The 17075-nt window shown below is 37.1% G+C and overlaps 1 protein-coding gene across 1 annotated transcript in view; it reads left to right on the forward strand.

The window, feature by feature from the left end:
* PTPRZ1 (protein tyrosine phosphatase receptor type Z1) overlaps positions 1 to 17075 on the forward strand; it is a 143051-nt gene that overhangs the window by 84779 nt on the left and 41197 nt on the right. Inside the window, exons 11-13 of the mRNA XM_068972417.1 lie at positions 2945 to 2991; positions 7704 to 11286; positions 16101 to 16245. Of these exons, the coding sequence (XP_068828518.1) occupies positions 2945 to 2991; positions 7704 to 11286; positions 16101 to 16245 (3775 nt within the window). The remainder of the gene's footprint in view (positions 1 to 2944; positions 2992 to 7703; positions 11287 to 16100; positions 16246 to 17075) is intronic.

Genomic DNA, 17075 nt, shown 5'->3' on the forward strand with positions numbered 1-17075 from the left:
CATCCAAACCTAATTCACCCATGTGTGTGCTATGAAATGAAAAGAGATCAAAGGGCTTCTTGGACCTGTAGATTCTGCTCCTAGGGCCTGAGGGGGCCTAAAGGAAGCTTTTTACTTCTTATTGCAATAAACAGCAAAGCCAGTTATAGCAGAACTCGCTGATCCCAGTACTCATAGACAGTATGATTAAGTAGAATTATGTATTTTAGCTTAATAGGAATTATAATCTAAGTTATGCTCTGATTAAAGGATAACAATTAATCAAATGTAATTACACACAGTACTGAAAGAAAAAATTTGTCCTTAATGTGATAATTATATACATTCCACCCCAACCCTGACAATTAATAAGAGAATCAGCTTTGGTCATTACAATTGTGTTAAGTTAAATGAAGTTAGGCCATTTTTTAAAAACACCTCTGTAAGCATGTTGAAGAGAATGGACTCCATTGAGATGTTTTTCTGTAGCTTCTTAACAGAATAAAATCTAAAGTATAATATATATGTGTGTATATATATATATATCTCAAAATAAGTATTTGACTATGATTTACCCTTATTAATAATAAAGTATTTTAAAAGTACATGAAAAGCTGTGACTCCATATAAAAATATTTTTAATAAAATTATGTATTGTCCCATATGCTGAAATTGGAGATTTTTACATGCATGAACTTCTCTAATTGTAGTTTTTAGAAAATCATATTAAAGGTTCTTTTTATTTCTCTCTCACAGTTAAGTTGAATCCCATTTTTAAATTCACATTATATTGGGATCCTTGAAGGTTATAGAGACAAAGTTGTATCAGACTATTGAAATCATTTTAATTTTAAAAAGTAAAGACTAAATAACATGAAAAACAGGGTGAGTAAAGGGTTTCACAGTGACAAAAATAGAAAAAGGAGAACACTAAAGATCCAAGTGAAAGTTGTCAGATTCTTTCATGGTTAGTTTTAACAAGAAAATAATAATAATTGAGAGTTAAAATTTAAGATATGCCTGTTTACAGTGCCTATTTTCTTTTTTATAGCACCAAAAATTGTACAGGGTAAGTAACTTAAAAATACTTAACTAGTCAGTATTAATTTTATCTAAAACCTCATGGGGGCTGGGCTTCTATATTTTACTTGAATTCTCTTCTAAATAAAATTCAAGCATATTACTGTATTTTATAGTTTTACATTTCTTAGTACCTAGAATTTTTTCATGAAAATAAACCCAATACAGTTTATATGATAAAGCAGGCCTGGATTTGATAAATACTTAATGTTAGTTCATTTATGCCTTTGAAAATTCTATAGAACATGCATTTCTTTTGAAGATCTACAGAGGCATAAAAAAAATAGAACATAAACAGCTTTAGGATAGTTAAAAGCATAAACTTTGGAGATGGGATAGATTCTCTAAAATAAGAAGAATAAAAAGGGTATCTTTGTATTAATGCTCAAGCCCTAATAGTTACCCTGTCTTCTGTCTCCCTGATGCAGCTTGGATGAAGAGTGAGGACAAGTGGTCCTCAAGCCCATTGGTAACTTGGCAGAGGGCCTAGATTCCTTGTTGGAGAGAGAGAACTATTAGTAGCTCCTCATCTTTTCTAACATTTACTGATGAGTTTTGTTTTAGGATTGAGCTATCCTTAGACTGGTCTTCCCTGGTAGTTCAGCTGGTGAAGAATCCGCCTGCAGTGCCGGAGACCCTGGTTCAATTCCTGGATCTGGAAGATCCCCTGGAGAAGGGATAGGCTACCCACTCCAGTATTCATGGGCTTCCCTGGTGGCTCAGATGATAAAGAATCCACCTACAGTGTGGGAGACCTGGGTTTGATCCCTGGGTTGGGAAGATCCCCCTGGAGGAGGGCATGGCAACCCAGTCCAGTATTCTTGCCTGGAGAATCCCCATGGACAGGTTACAGTCCATGGGGTCGCAAAGAGTCAGACACAACTGAGCGACTAAGCACGGCACAGCAATATGAAATATGCTGATTGTGTCCACTTGGGAAAGTCAGACTTAAATGATCCTGTTCCTTACATTCCTTTCATAAGCAGTATTAGTTGAGTATCCCTAGGAAGAAGTCATGGGAATCACTCTGGTCTGTCCTTCCTGCTGCCAATCCAGGCTGGACCTGCTAGAAAACATTCTCGCTTTTACCTGGGGCAGCACCCTGTGTACAAATACATATGAGCCCAAATCTGAAGAGTAAAAAGCACTATTTGGGACTTCGCTGGTGGGGCAGTAGTTAAGAATTTTCCTGCCAATCCAGGGAACGTAGGTTTGATCTCTGGTCTGGGAAGATTCCACATGCTTCTATGCAAAGTCCATGTGTAATAACTACCAAGTCCATGTTCTAGAGCCCATGCTCTGCAACAAGAGAAGTCCATGCAGCGCAACTGTAGAGTAACCTCTGCTTACCACAACTAGGGAAAGCCCCTCACGCAGCAACTGAGGACCCTGCACAGCCAAAAATTAATTAATTTAAAAAAATAACTATTTGACCTTCAATCAGAAGAAGACCTTAAGGAATAAGTAGTTGAATAAGAATATCTGTCACTTATCTCCTGGCATTTTCCCAGTTATGCTTTTATCAGCAGTAAGTCTGCACCGATGAAAAGTTACCTGGGTTTCTTTGCACCCGGTAATATCAGTCTCACTGTCTTCTTTCCCCTTCTTAGTTTCAATCACAGTTGGGGTAAATATAGGGAAAGGAATTGGTGTGGAGGATAGAGATCAAGGTTTTGAGTGCACTTTCCCATACGTTTACATAGTGCTGTGTTATGTAATGTTCAGTAGTCTTGAAAACTGAAATTTGAAATTTTCTTTGAGCAATTCTGTATTTTCCAAGCTAACAGTATTATTTTTTCCTTTTCTCTCTTTCCATACAAAAGTAGACCAATAAGGCTGAAATAGTTGAATAAAAATGTTAATAATTTTGTTTTTAATTTTGTAGAACTTGACCTCTTTCCCGAATTAATTGGAACTGAAGAAATAATCAAGGTATCATAGCTATTTTTTATTCAAGTGCTTAAACATTAAAAAGTCTATTTTGAATTATTGGTTAGGTTTCAGATGTTGCATTAATAAAAAGTTCGTGTTGCATGCATGATTCATTGTAGGATTAGTTGCTGAGCTTTGTAGATTAATGTATAATTAATAACATGAGTTTTATGAAGAAGTTGGAAGACATTTTAATTGGCATAGTTTTTAAAAAGAGATAGGAAAGGTTTGTTGATAATTAGAAAAATGATGAACTTCAAAAATAATGATAGCTATGAACTGTAGTTGCAAATTGGAACTTTTTCATTTTCTAAATGTTTCTAACAAACTAAAGTAATATTTAAGCAATTCATAATATTGCTACAGCTTATTTTTGACTAGCTTAACCAGTGATAGATAGATTGATAATAAATATGAACCAGAATATAAAGTGTATATATTCTTTTGCCCATTTAATTTGATTATTTTTGTTTGGACTACGCATATTATAAAGTCTGTTGCCAGCACAAGGTCCTTTAAGGATATTTATAAATTTATAAATTTTAACATTGTCTTAATTTTTGAAATAGAGAGAAAATGACTGTTTATATCTTATATTTCATCCTAAGCCCAAATATGCTATTCATCAGAACTGAGATAATATATAAAGTCCAGGTTTTCTATTGTTAATGGTAGTAGGAATGTGTCCATTAGTACATACATGTGTATGAGCTGATAACTTGTGAAAACAAATATTCTTCTCTAGCAGTAAATAGTGGTTAGGTTGTGTTTTCACATGAACCATTACCTCTGTGATTTTTTATCTTATGGCCATTCTCTCTTACAAAGGACTATTTTAGGAAAATAAGCAGTCCACATTTCATCAAGAGCTCACAACAGAATTCAGCTAAGCATATCTCTGTGTGTGTGTGATGTGTGTCAAACACCCTTCCAATTGTAGACTGCAGACTTGTGTCCTCACATGGTGGAGAAGAGCAGAAGAAGCAACCCTTCATGACTCAATATAAAGGCACTAATCCCATTCATGAGGCTTCCACCTATGACCTCATTTAATACTAATGACTCCCAAAGGCCCCAATTCCTAAGACTGTCACTTTGAAAGGGTAGGGTTTCAGCATGTGAATTTAGAGGGGACACAAACAGTTCCTAACACTATTCATGATCATCGATTCATGCAGGAATGAATGATAGAAGTTGGCAAACACCTGGATTGTACCAGTAATGGTTTTAAGCCTGAATATTGGTTTCCCTGGTGGCTCAGTGGTAAAGAATATGCCTTCCAATGCAAGGGATGCAGGTTCAATCCCTGGGTTGGGAAGGTGCCCTGGAGAGGGAAATGGCAACCCACTCCAGTATTCTTGCCTGGGCAATCCCATGGACAGAGGAGCCTGGCAGGTTACAGTCCACGGTGTCACAAGAGTCAGACATGACTGAGCAACTAGACAAAAACAACAACAACGTGGAAATGAATAGTTTGGGGAATATTCCTCAAGTTTTCTTCCAATAGGAATGCCTGACTTTGAAAGACAAAGTATCTCCAGCACAATCAAGGCTTTTCAATAAAAAATTTTAATAGGTATCATAAAGGATAACAGGTGTGATCCATATCAAAACCATAGAGGAGGAAAGATTCACAATAACTTAATCTTGGGAAGCAGTGTCCATTAAAATATTTGTATTTTCATATATGTATAAAGTAATCATAGAATATGAATCTTATGTTCTTCTTGAAACGTTGACATGAGATAGCATGACCCCATAGAGATGTACAAGACTTAGTTGGGTGGATTAATGAAAGGTCCATCACCTTCATCAGATTCTAAGAATCTCACAGTGATGAAAGAGAAATTTGTGTTTTGTGTATGTATAGTTTTTATTCCCCCAAAATGTAACAGAATAAAGCGTGACTGGCATTATGTTTTAAGAACAATGTTATAGAAGTCTATATAGCTTATAGTAGGAGGATGATAAAGGAGGTTTGTGTGGGATAATAAGCAAAGAGGAAGAGAAGCAATGTTATGTGTAATTTGAAAGAAATTGTCAGATCAGGGACTTCTAGTCTCTGGTGGTCCAGTGGTTGAGACTCCGCACTTCCAATGCAGGGGGCATGGATTCAATTCCTGGCCAAGGAACTAAGATCCCACATGCTACACAATGAAGCAAAAAGAAAAAAAAGAAAAAACTTAGCAAAAATAAAAGTTCTAAAGAAAAGAAATTGTCAGAGGATATAGAGAAGATAGATGACATGTGTTTTGGGAACTTTACTGTGAAGACATGGAGAGAGGTAAAATGAATACTAGTCATTGAATTAGAGATTTTCCATTATGCTCCTTTTAAATAGGAGAGATCTGGGTTTGAGCTGGTAAGAATGATCCATTAAGAAAGCAAAATTGAAAGTACAAAGTGGAGGGAAATAGTTGTGTTCAATTCTTGAGAGGATGATAGAGAATGGATTAGAACACAAATGCAGAAATTAGAGAGGAAGTAGAACAACAACTCTGTTACAACAGGATGAGAAGAGCGGAGATGGATTTGGTTGGTCCTGGTGGGTTTTGATGTTTTAATGCTAGGAAGAGTTGAGTTTTTGTCTGGTGGCTTCTACTGCCTCTATAATCAGGAAAACCATCTGCTGAGAATGAAGAGAGAAGAAAATGGAGGTTTGAATAGAGCAGAGTGAAGTTTAAAAGTCTTGATAGAGGGTAAGAGTGTGGCGTGATACCAGAAACTGGCAAGTATCCAGGTTTACAAAAGTGAGAAAGAATTCAGAAACTACATATTGCTAAGGTTAACACTGATCCTCACCAAAACTGTGTATCAGATTATAAAGCAAATGTTTGTAAGCACGTCTAAGGAAAGAAGAGTGTTTTCCACCAAGAGTGAGTCAAGGCAAACTGTTCTTATTTCCTTGTGTGTGAAGATCTGGGGCTTGAAGATGAGAGGAATATTTAGTCAGAAAATTATGTGGTAAAATCTCCTAGTTGTCCTTGTGAACATGGCATCAATTAGAATGCAAAATTTTATCAAGAAATACCACTAGGGAGGGAATGGATCTGGGAAATCTAAGAGAATATCCATTTTAGCATTAATATAATCCAAAGCATTAACGCTGACTCACTTATCAGGGTTGTCTCATATGCCTTAAGATTTAAAAAAAAAAAAAAAAAACCACTTTAAATCAACTGAATAATTAAGCTCTAGATAACAATGCAGTCATTAAGCTTGAAATCTTGTGTTTCATACGTGTAGCTCTCCGTGTGTCTAAGACAAAAGCTCATGAGCACACATGGCTTAAGATTCAGATTCTTTCTACTGATATTTGTCAGGTTCTCATGGACCAATTTGTACTTGGTCATTTTTTTCTTTTTTTCAAGGAGCGTGACCTTAAAAGATCTAATAGATGACAGTGCTACCAAACTGACAGATTCATGTCCCATGTGAACAAAAAATATCATATCTTAATATGTTTGGCAATTCAATGTTTTAAACATATGATTAGACATATTATAATATATACAGTTTTTATAAAAAGAAAATATGGGTTTTGGTTAACCTCTAGCCAGATCACTCCTGGGCCATCATAGTAACTAAGTGCTTATGAGAGACTGGGTCACCTGAATGGTATTTCTAAAGGAAACACAAAATTAAATGACTAGAACTAGGACCATATTTTGACCAGTTGTTAAAAATATCTGCCTAGGTTTAAGATGAACTCCTAGGGAAAAGTATTTAAAACAAAAACGAACAAAACCAAAAACCTCTTCCAGTCTTAAACTTTCCTGTTAAAATAGCTTTAAAATTGTGATGTATTCTGAATACACACAAATAGTCTGAATATACAACTACTTTGATTTTGAAATAAGATGTTTTATTGCCATTTTACATTCAAGAAGCTAATTATTATTTAGCTTGTTGCCAGATGAACTGAACAGAGAAATATAAACACAAGAAAATAAATACCATGTTAAATAACACTCTTAGTAAGTAAATACCACTACATTGTGTCTTCTTTTCAGAGCTGTGATATCTATTAACTACTTCCGTAAAGTAAATAAAAAGCAGCCATAAATAAGATATTTTCGTTGAGTTTAATTACTGTCCTTCATGGCACCTCACTCCAGTACTCTTGCCTGGAAAGTCCCATGGAGGGAGGAGCCTGGTGGGCTGCAGTTCATGGGGTCGTGAAGAGTCGGACAGGACTGAGCGACTTCACTTTCACTTTTCACTTTCATGCATTGGAGAAGGAAATGGCAACCCACTCCGGTGTTCTTGCCTGGAGAATCCCAGGAATGGGGGAGCCTGGTGGGCTGCCGTCTGTGGGGTCACACAGAATCGGGCAGGACTGAAGCGACTTAGCAAGGGTAGATAATACTGGTTACAAGATAGAGGCGTGTCTTCTGGGGCGGGGGGTTGCTTTATGAGAAGTTTCCAAAATCCCACAAGTGAAGAATCACAGTATAATGCAGTTTAAGATATTATTAAGGTTTCATGGAAAAGGAAATGGCAACCCACTCCAATATTCTTGCCTGGAAAAGTCCATGGACAGAGGAGCCTGGAGGGCTGCAGTCCATGGGGTTACATGACTCAGCAGCATACATGAGAAGGGTGGAAGAAGATGGGTTGGTAGCAATAAACTGGTAGAACTAAAAAAAAAAAAAAAATTCATTTTTCTCTAATTTCCTTATATCCCATTAAATCTTACTTGCTTTTCAAAGGAAGAAGAAGAGGGAAAGGACATGGAAGGAGACACTGTTGTGAATCCTGGTAGAGACGGTGCCACAAACCAGATTAGGAGAAAGGAACCCCAGATTCCTACCACAACAAATTACAACCGAGTGGGGACCAAATACAACGAGGCTAAGACTAACCGCTCCCCAGCAAGAGGAAGCGAGTTCTCTGGAAAGAGTGATATTCCCAACACACCTTTAGATTCCACTTCCCAGCCAGTCACTGAATTAGACCCAGAAAAAGACGTTCCTTCGACTTCACAGACTGTGACCCAGCCTCCCCCTCTCACTCTGGCAGGCACTTCAGCCTCTTCAAGTGACGGCTCTAAAACCATTCTCCGATTTCCACAGATGAACTTGTCCGGGACGGTGGAATATTCAGATACAGTTTCTATGACGGAGTCGCAAGAGGTATCTACTGATATCAGTGAGGAAGAGAGTTTATTGACCAGTTTCAAGCTCGATCCCGGAGCCGATGATTCTTCCGGCTCCAGTCCCGCAACTTCCGCTGTGCCATTTGTCTCCGATAACACTCCCCATGGCGATGTATTTCCTTCAGAAAACCCAGAGGTCGTCACATACGATGTCTTTATCCCAGAATCTGCGAGAAATGCTTCAGAAGATTCAGCCTCCTCAGGTTCGGAAGAATCTCTCAAGGATCCTTCCGTTGATGGAAATGTGTGGTTTCCTAGTACGACAGACGTGACGACACTGCCCGATGTCGGGTCAGGTAGAGAGAGCCTTCTCCAGACTAATTACACCGACGTGGATAGTGACGAATCTGAGAAGACAACAGAATCCTCTCCTCCAGGCCCACTGCTGTCACAGGGTCCCTCGGTCTCAGATGTGCGAATGCCGCAGTATTCTACCTTTGCGTACTTCCCCACTGAGGTGACACCTCACGCTTTTACTCCGTCCTCCGGACAACACCATTCGGTCCCCACCGTCAACGTGGTACACGCGCAGACAACTCAACCAGTGTACAATGGTGAGGCACCTCTCCAACCTTCCTACAGTAGTGAAGTCTTTCCTCTAGTCACCCCCTTGTTGCTTGACAACCAGACCCTCAACACTACCCCTGCTGCTTCAAGTAGTGATTGGGCCTTGCATGCTACACCTGTATTTCCCAGTGTCGGTGTGTCATTCGAATCCATCCTGTCTTCCTATGATGGCGCGCCTTTGCTCCCATTTTCCTCCGCTTCCTTCAGTAGTGAATTGCTTCACCGTGTGTATACGATCTCTCAGATCCTTCCGCAAGTTACTGCAGCTCTTGAGAGCGATCAGGGGTCCCTGCATGTTTCTCTGCCAGTGGCTGGGGGTGATTTGCTATTAGAGCCCAGCCTTGCTCCGTATTCTGATGCCATGCCGCATCAGATCACTACGCGTGCTGCTTCGGAGACCTTGGAATTTGGTGCTAGCAAGCCTGCTGTTCTTTATCAAACGCTTGTGTTTTCTCCAGCTGAAGCATCCAGCAGTGATGTCCTGATGCATGCACGTTCTTCAGGGCCTGAACCTTCTTATGCCTTAACTAATGAGGAGGGCTCCCAACACCTCTTCTGGGTTTTTGACAGTTCTGCGGTACCTGGGCGTGATTCTGTTCAGGGTTCCTTATCTAGCAGCCCTAGTCACCACCTACCGATGCCCCAGTCTCCCTTAGTAACCCCAAGCGCATCATTGCTGCAGCCCACTCAGGGCCTCTCTGGTGACGGGGAGTGGTCTGGAGCCTCCTCTGATAGTGAATTTTTTGTGCCTGACACAGACGATCTGACAGCCCTTAACATGTCTTCACCCGTTTCTGTAGCTGAATTTACATATCCAACCTCTATGTCTGGTGATGATAACAAGCTACTTTCTAAAAGTGACAGAATATACGGAGAGGAGACAGAACGGCACATTTCTTCTTTCAGTGACTTGGTTTACCCCTCTGAAAGCACAGTCATGCCTGACCTGTATAATCGTGTAAATACACTGAATGCCTCTTTACAAGAATCCTCTGCCTCCACTTCTAGCCCAGAGGGCGTCCTCCCAGAGCTTCCTGCTTTTACTGCCACTAAGGTTTACGATCATGAGATTAGTCAAATTCCAGAAAATAACTTTCTGGTTCAGTCTTCACACGCTGTATCTCAAGCATTTGGTGACACTTCGCTTAAACCTGCGCTTAGTGCACATTCAGAGCCAGCATCCTCTGACCCTACTTCTAGTGAAATGTTATCTCCTTCAACTCAGCTCTTAGTTTATGAGCCCTCAGCTTCTTTTAATACTGAAGTATTGCTGCAACCTTCCTTTCAGGTTTCTGGTGTTGACTTGTTGCTTAAAACTGCTCTGCCACCTGTGCCTAGTGACCCAATAGTGGTTGAAACCCCCAAGGTTGATCACATTAGTTCTACAGTACCACATCTCATGGCATCAAATGCCGCTTCAAGGGAAAATACGCTGCACTCTCCATCTGTACCAATCTCTGATGTATCACCTACCCCTAATACGCATGCTGCTTCACTTCAAGTTTTAACCATTTCTTATGCAAGTGAGAAATATTCTGAACCACTTTTGCATAAAAGCGAAAGTTACCACCAAACGGTACCTTCGCTGTACAGTAATGATGAGTTGTTCCAAACTGCCAATTTGGAGCTTAACCAGGCCTTTCCTCCAGAAGGAAGGCATGCATATGCTACTCCTGTTTTATCAGTTGCACCACCAGATACGCTTATAAATAAGCTTGTTTATTCTGATGAAGTCTTCACCTCCACCAAGGGCCCTGTCACCGATGAGGTATTGGCTGGTATTCCTACAGTTGTTTCTGATCCAGTTGTAACTGCTGATCCTTCTGTCCCTTTAGGAAATGTGTATGTTTCCATTTCAGCCATTTCTCCCAAAAAGGATGGTTCTGTAACCACAACCAAGTTGCTGTTTCCTTCCAGAACAACTTCTGAGCCAATTCAAAGTGCCCGATCTGATGCCAGTTTGGTGGGTGGTGGTGATGATGGTGATATTGATGATTATGGTGATGATGATTATGATGACAGAGATAAAGATGGCTTATCCATCAACAGGTGTATGTCATGCTTCTTCTATAGAGAGTCACAGGAAAAGGTGATGAATGACTCAGACACGCAGCAGAACAGTTCTGTGGATCAGAATAACCCAATCTCATATGCACTATCTCAGAATTCTGAAGAAGGAAATAAAATCACAGGTGTCATATCAGACGATCAGACTGATATGGAAAGAAGTCCTGATAAATCACCACCAACAAATGTGCCACCCCAGAAGCGCAATGATGGAAAACAGGAAAATGATGTTCAGACTCACAATGCCCTGCTTCCTTTCCGTCCTGAATCTAAAGCTTGGGCAGTTCTTACAAGTGATGAAGAGAGTGGATCAGGGCAAGGTGCCTCAGATAGCCTTAATGATAATGAGACTTCCACAGATTTCAGTTTTCCTGATATTAATGAAAAAGATGGTGATGGGGTTCTGGAAACAGGTGACTCAGAAATAACTCCTGGATCCCCACAGTCCTCAACACCGACTATTACTAGCAGGCATTCAGAAGTGTTCAACATTTCAGAGGCAGGTTAGTTATGGATCCAAGGGATAGATTGAGGTGTGATGGCTTTCTGCCTCAAAATAAAAAGAAAGAAAAATCTTGGAAAGAGGTATTTGGCAAAATGGCCATCATTTTTAAAAGTCAGGATATTTATAAATCAATTTACAGGTTTTAAAATTTGATTTTTTTCATTATTTCAAAGAAATACTGAATGTGTTTTCATCATTAGATTAACTCTCTCCAAAACAGATAAGATGATTTCAATTTTTTCATATTCCACAAGATGCCTGTTACATGTGAGAGCAATTATGTGTACATGATACATTTTTAGTGCACTGCTTTTTAAATTATAGATTGGAGTGTATTTGGGATGATTTTAGTTTTAATATTTATGCATATTCTAAATTACATTGCCAACTAAATATATCGAATTACAAACTCTGATATAATATGACATATGTGTCTCTCTCTGACCAACCCAGTGGAAAGGAAGTAGATATTTTGGACATCCACATCAGATTGGGGGCTTTAGAAAAAAGTTCTATTGCTAAGTTTTGAAAGTTTAATGGTAAGATTTTTTTTTAAGATTTAATTTTTAAGAATGTCTCTTTGATTACCTTAGCCTTGCCTAAAGAGGGCAGTATGAACTAACAAAATGCCTTCTACTTTCTACTTGTTACATACCTTTCTAAGAAGTTAGATAATGGCCATTAATATGCGTAATATGTATAGGTATTGTATGACAAGGTTTACAACACAAGAACATTTTCTGTACAAACGCATTTCATTTGTTAATGTATTTTATGCAAACTAATTTATAGCCAGATGTTTCTTTCAGCAGATTGCTTGCAGCATATATAATACAGATGTTTGCTTTAGATGCCGGGCGGTGGAGGGTGGGGGGAAGTGCGGAAAGGGGAAATTCAATGCCATTAAGAATATGAAGGGGAGCCTGGTGGGCTGCCATCTATGGGGTCACACAGAGTCGGACATGACTGAAGTGACTTAGCAGCAGCAGCAGCAAGAATGTGAAATACTAGATAATTTCATTGCCTTGATCTTAAGTTTTATAATTTGCTTTTACTACATTTTAAGGCATTTTTTAAAAATGAACAATGAAAGATATTTAAATCTGAACAGTGAGTCAAAAAATAAAGTAACATCTTGCACTCTGATTATTGTGTAAAAGTAGGTATTTAAAATCCAGAACATAGATACCAATCTTATTAGGATAGTTTTCCTCTTTGTTATTTCCTTTCCTTGAATGAGTTATGTACTTTTCCTTCAGTGCAGCAGCAATTAAAAGCATGTACAGTTTGATAGAGAAGTTTTTCTGCATTCTGATTTGATACCTACTCAACATTGCATTCCAGTTTTCAACACTTAAACTCTGTTATGTGAAAATAAGTTATGAATTCATGGGTCACCATATTCATTAGTATCACCTTATATATGAATTGTTATCTGGCTTCAATTATAGTTTTCTTGGTTTTTTCATTTTTATTAGATTGATTTAAAAAGAAAACATCAGGAATGCATCCATTTTTCTATCTTATTTTATAGTGACATCATCTATATGTTATTGCTAGATTATTCTGTTATGGAAAGACTATATACTGTAAAATGTCAAACCTGAAATTACTGACTAAAACTACTGCATTTTCTCTTCAATGCACTAATTAGATTTATTTAATTTGAGGATGTTTTCCTACTGATGAGAAAACAATATGAATATAACATCTAACAGCATCAAGTAATGTAATTGATGACATAAATAAGATCATATAGGGGAAAATTCTTGCCTGTTTTTCAAACATATCTAAAAAATCATCTGTAGTTTGTCTTATCCAATAATTGAAAATGCCTCTATATCAAATGCATATAGACTAATTCTGAAACTTAACCAATTTATAACCTGTTTTTTAGAATGTAAAATAACTTATAAGACATGCTCCTCAAAATAATATAGATAAGACAGATATTAGTACCTGCAACTTATGAATGCATAGACTGAGTCCTAAAGATACTAGATTGCTTGATCTAAATCACACAGGAAGTTAATAAAAAAAAACTCAGACTTGAAACTTGTGTCATTGGTGTCTGTCTCTTAGAGACTGCATTGTCATGATTGAGAACAATAGAATATATATAAATATAAATAATGCCTAATTTGTAAACCAATATTATTATTTCTTTATTTCCTAAGCATTAGCACATTCTTGCCTTATCATTTAGGTAACTCATATATACTACGGAGCGATACCCAAACATATTTTAGTGTCAACTAATGAATATAAAAAGCAGTATAACTAGTTGCTCTTCATTATAGTATACGAAGCAGCCAGTTGATTGTTTTTACTTTCATGTGGTAGCTCATATGAAATTTTTAGGTTTCATTATATGTAATTATCTTGGCTTTACCATTCTAATTCCCTAATTAAAAGATTTGTTTTAAAATCAGACATCCCAGAGAACTTATGAGTAAAGTCTACATACAAGACTGTGTGTGTGCATGTGTGTGTATAATGGATGTATATAGTATGCATGGCATATATATATAGGAATTTGCTACATATTTCATGTGTTATATATCTGACATGTATTACATATTTGATTGACGTGTATATATATGTATGTACATACATCTATATAAATGAGATGTGTGCACATCTAAATATATATATATATATACACATACAGCTATGTGCCTCCTACAATGAATGTTTGTAGTCGTTGAAGACTAGTGAAATTATATAAACTCACTTGGTATGTAAGTTAATGTACATCATTAGTTCTTAAACTTTAATGTGGATCAGAATCACCCAGAGGGCTTGTTAAAACATCGATTGCTGGGTTTTACCCATAGAGTTTCTTTGTCAGTAGATTTCGGATGGTTGAAGAAGGGCCCCAAATATACATTTCTAACAAGTTTCAGGGGATGCCGATGCCACTATTCTGGGGGACCTACTTCAAGAATGACTGAAATAGATAATAATACTCACCTTCATTTGTAATTTCTAGGTACCAGAGACTTTGCTAAGTGGATTAATTCCTTTATTAACCACAAACTTTCTATTGTAACAATAGAAAAAAAATGGGAAGACAATTGTGTATAAAACAAAATGCTTTCCTAAATTTCATAAAGCAATACCAGTTCATTCAAACTCAGATTATTTAGGCTTCTGGATGAGTATCCAGTAGGTAATGACCAGAGTGTAAGATTAATTTAATAGAAGGCTAAGTTTAGCCTTCTCTCATAAGAATATTAACTACAGCTCAAGGATCAATTGACTTACAATATTCCCACTTTTTATACAGTTTCATTATTTCCAATCACAATTTTGAATTCTATTTTTTTTCTCACAAATGCTTCTGTAATTATAAAAATACACATCTTGGAATATTTGGTTGCCACTTATAATCCTTTGATGCATTTCCTATGTGTAGATTAAATTCTTGACCCTTTCTGCATCACCTCTCTTTACAGAAGGAATCTATCGTTTTAACTCTCAAGTTCTCTCCAGTTAAACATATTTCAGTGCTCTATTTATGAATCTGTGACTGTCAAATTTATCCTCAGATATTTTCCATTAAATTGATAGTATTTTCAATTAAATTAATGCCCATTGTCTATCACTAAGAATAAGGTACTTAGTATAGGTACTTTTATACCAAATGTACCATATATGTTGGAAGCAAGGTAGACTCTGATGAGGCATTTAAACTTAGTTACTCCAGAGATCCTACAGGTGGACAGGATGACTGTTAGTTTGTAGCAGTGTCAGCTTGTTGTAGCATCCTGTTAGATTTCTGATGTACAGTCACCTTGGTTTCCCACTGCACACACCTCAAAGTAGAAGGGAGAAATTGTGACTGGTCACTGACACTCCGAAGTTCTGAAACTTTTTTTTAACAACTTAGAAAGATAGCTTTGTTTGCAGTGATTTTGAAGTTCTAGAACAAAAATGTACCTGATTTGTCACAAAAAATTTTTCTATCTTCTGAAATGACCCAAGGACAGAATTTAGACTTTTTCATAATTTACACTTGGGTATTTTTAAAAAATGTCTTAGATCTGTGCATTCCTTCAATTCACATGCAAAGGTATTTTTATGTTTGATAGAGAAAAACAGTTGGCAAGAAGGGAATTCAAAATGTCTAAATTTTAAATAGTTTGCTGGATTGAAGGGTTATCTTAATGTAAGAAGAGTTATCCTAAGAGTCTCTCTTTATGAAATTATTAATTGTTCCTAATTATTTACCTAACTGTGGGATGAAAAATATTTCCACTACATTTTGGGAAATCAAGATTATATATGGTGATTCAGTAAGTAGCATTGTTTTTCTGGATCATTTTTATTAAAAACTGAATAGTTTTATTTTAATACTTTTGTTTCCCTTTTCACAAGCTTTTCAAGGCAATATTATGCTTCCTGGTTACCAATCTTTGTTGGATATTATAGTTCCTCAGCTCTGATAGCCTGATTTACTTTTTTCTCTTTTTCTATGAGTTTTTTTCTTTTTGAAGTATAATTGATCTGTAACACCATGTTAGTCCTTATTGCACAACATAGTGATTCGATACTTCTGAACATTTCAAATTGATCACCACAGTAAGTTTATTACCATAAAGATATAGCATGATTATTGACTAAATTCCCCACACTATATACTTCACACCTATGACTCATTTATTTTGCAATTGCCTTACTTTTCAAGCTTTGGGTCAGAGAAATTTTAAAGGTAAGCAACAGCAAGAAGATTGCAGTTATTCGGTTGAAAAATATTGTGCTTTTTCCTCAAGCTTAAATATCAACTTTCTCAATTTTCTCCGACTACAGAGGCCAGTAATAGTAGCCATGAGTCTCGTATTGGTCTAGCTGAGGGGCTGGAATCCGAGAAGAAGGCAGTTATACCCCTTGTGATCGTGTCGGCCCTGACTTTTATCTGTCTAGTGGTTCTTGTGGGTATTCTCATCTACTGGAGGTAAGTTGAATGTTTTGGATGTGTATTTCATAGAGCTCAGATTTTACCTTTGTTATACCTGAATGTTCTGCAAAACATACTCAAAATTCACTTTACTTGAGAGCTACCGCTGATTTATCCAGGTAACTCTGAGTAAGAAGAATTTGTGAATCCAAAGACATAATAATAAAAGATCTGACTATTCTTCACACTTGTGTCAAACAATTAAAGGTAAAATGGAGGAACTTTGACTTCAGTTAATATTTAATATAGTATTTTGACAGTTTTACTTTCATGTTAATCTAATGAACATTCTGATGTTACCATAGCATCTAAGGTTCTCAATTAAATTCTTGAGCTTTTTGAACTTTGAAAGTTATTATTTTAGAAAACATGGTTTTTGATATAGTGAAAAATATTTTTTCTTTTTTTTTTTACTTTACAATATTGTATTGGTTTTGCCATACATCAATATGAATTCGGCACGGGTGTACACGTGGTCCCCATCCTGAACCCCCTCCCACCTCCCTCCCTTGTACCATCCCTCTGGGTCATCCCAGTACACCAGCCCCAAGCATCCTGATTCCTGTATCAAACCTGGACTGGTGATCCATTTCTTATATGATATTATACATGTTTCAATGCCATTCTCCCAAATCATCCCACCCTCTCCCTCTCCCTCTCCGACAGAGTCCAAAAGACTGTACTATACATCTGTGTCTCTTTTTTTATAGCAGTGGATTTTGTACAAGAACAATATCAACTGCATGCTAATACCAAAAAAATGATAACATACACAAAAGTACAAATCAAGCATTAAAATAGAATACAATTTGAAGATAAAGTAAATG

The sequence above is a fragment of the Capricornis sumatraensis genome, chromosome 5 (genome assembly GCF_032405125.1).
Source record: "Capricornis sumatraensis isolate serow.1 chromosome 5, serow.2, whole genome shotgun sequence".
NCBI lineage: Eukaryota > Metazoa > Chordata > Mammalia > Artiodactyla > Bovidae > Capricornis > Capricornis sumatraensis.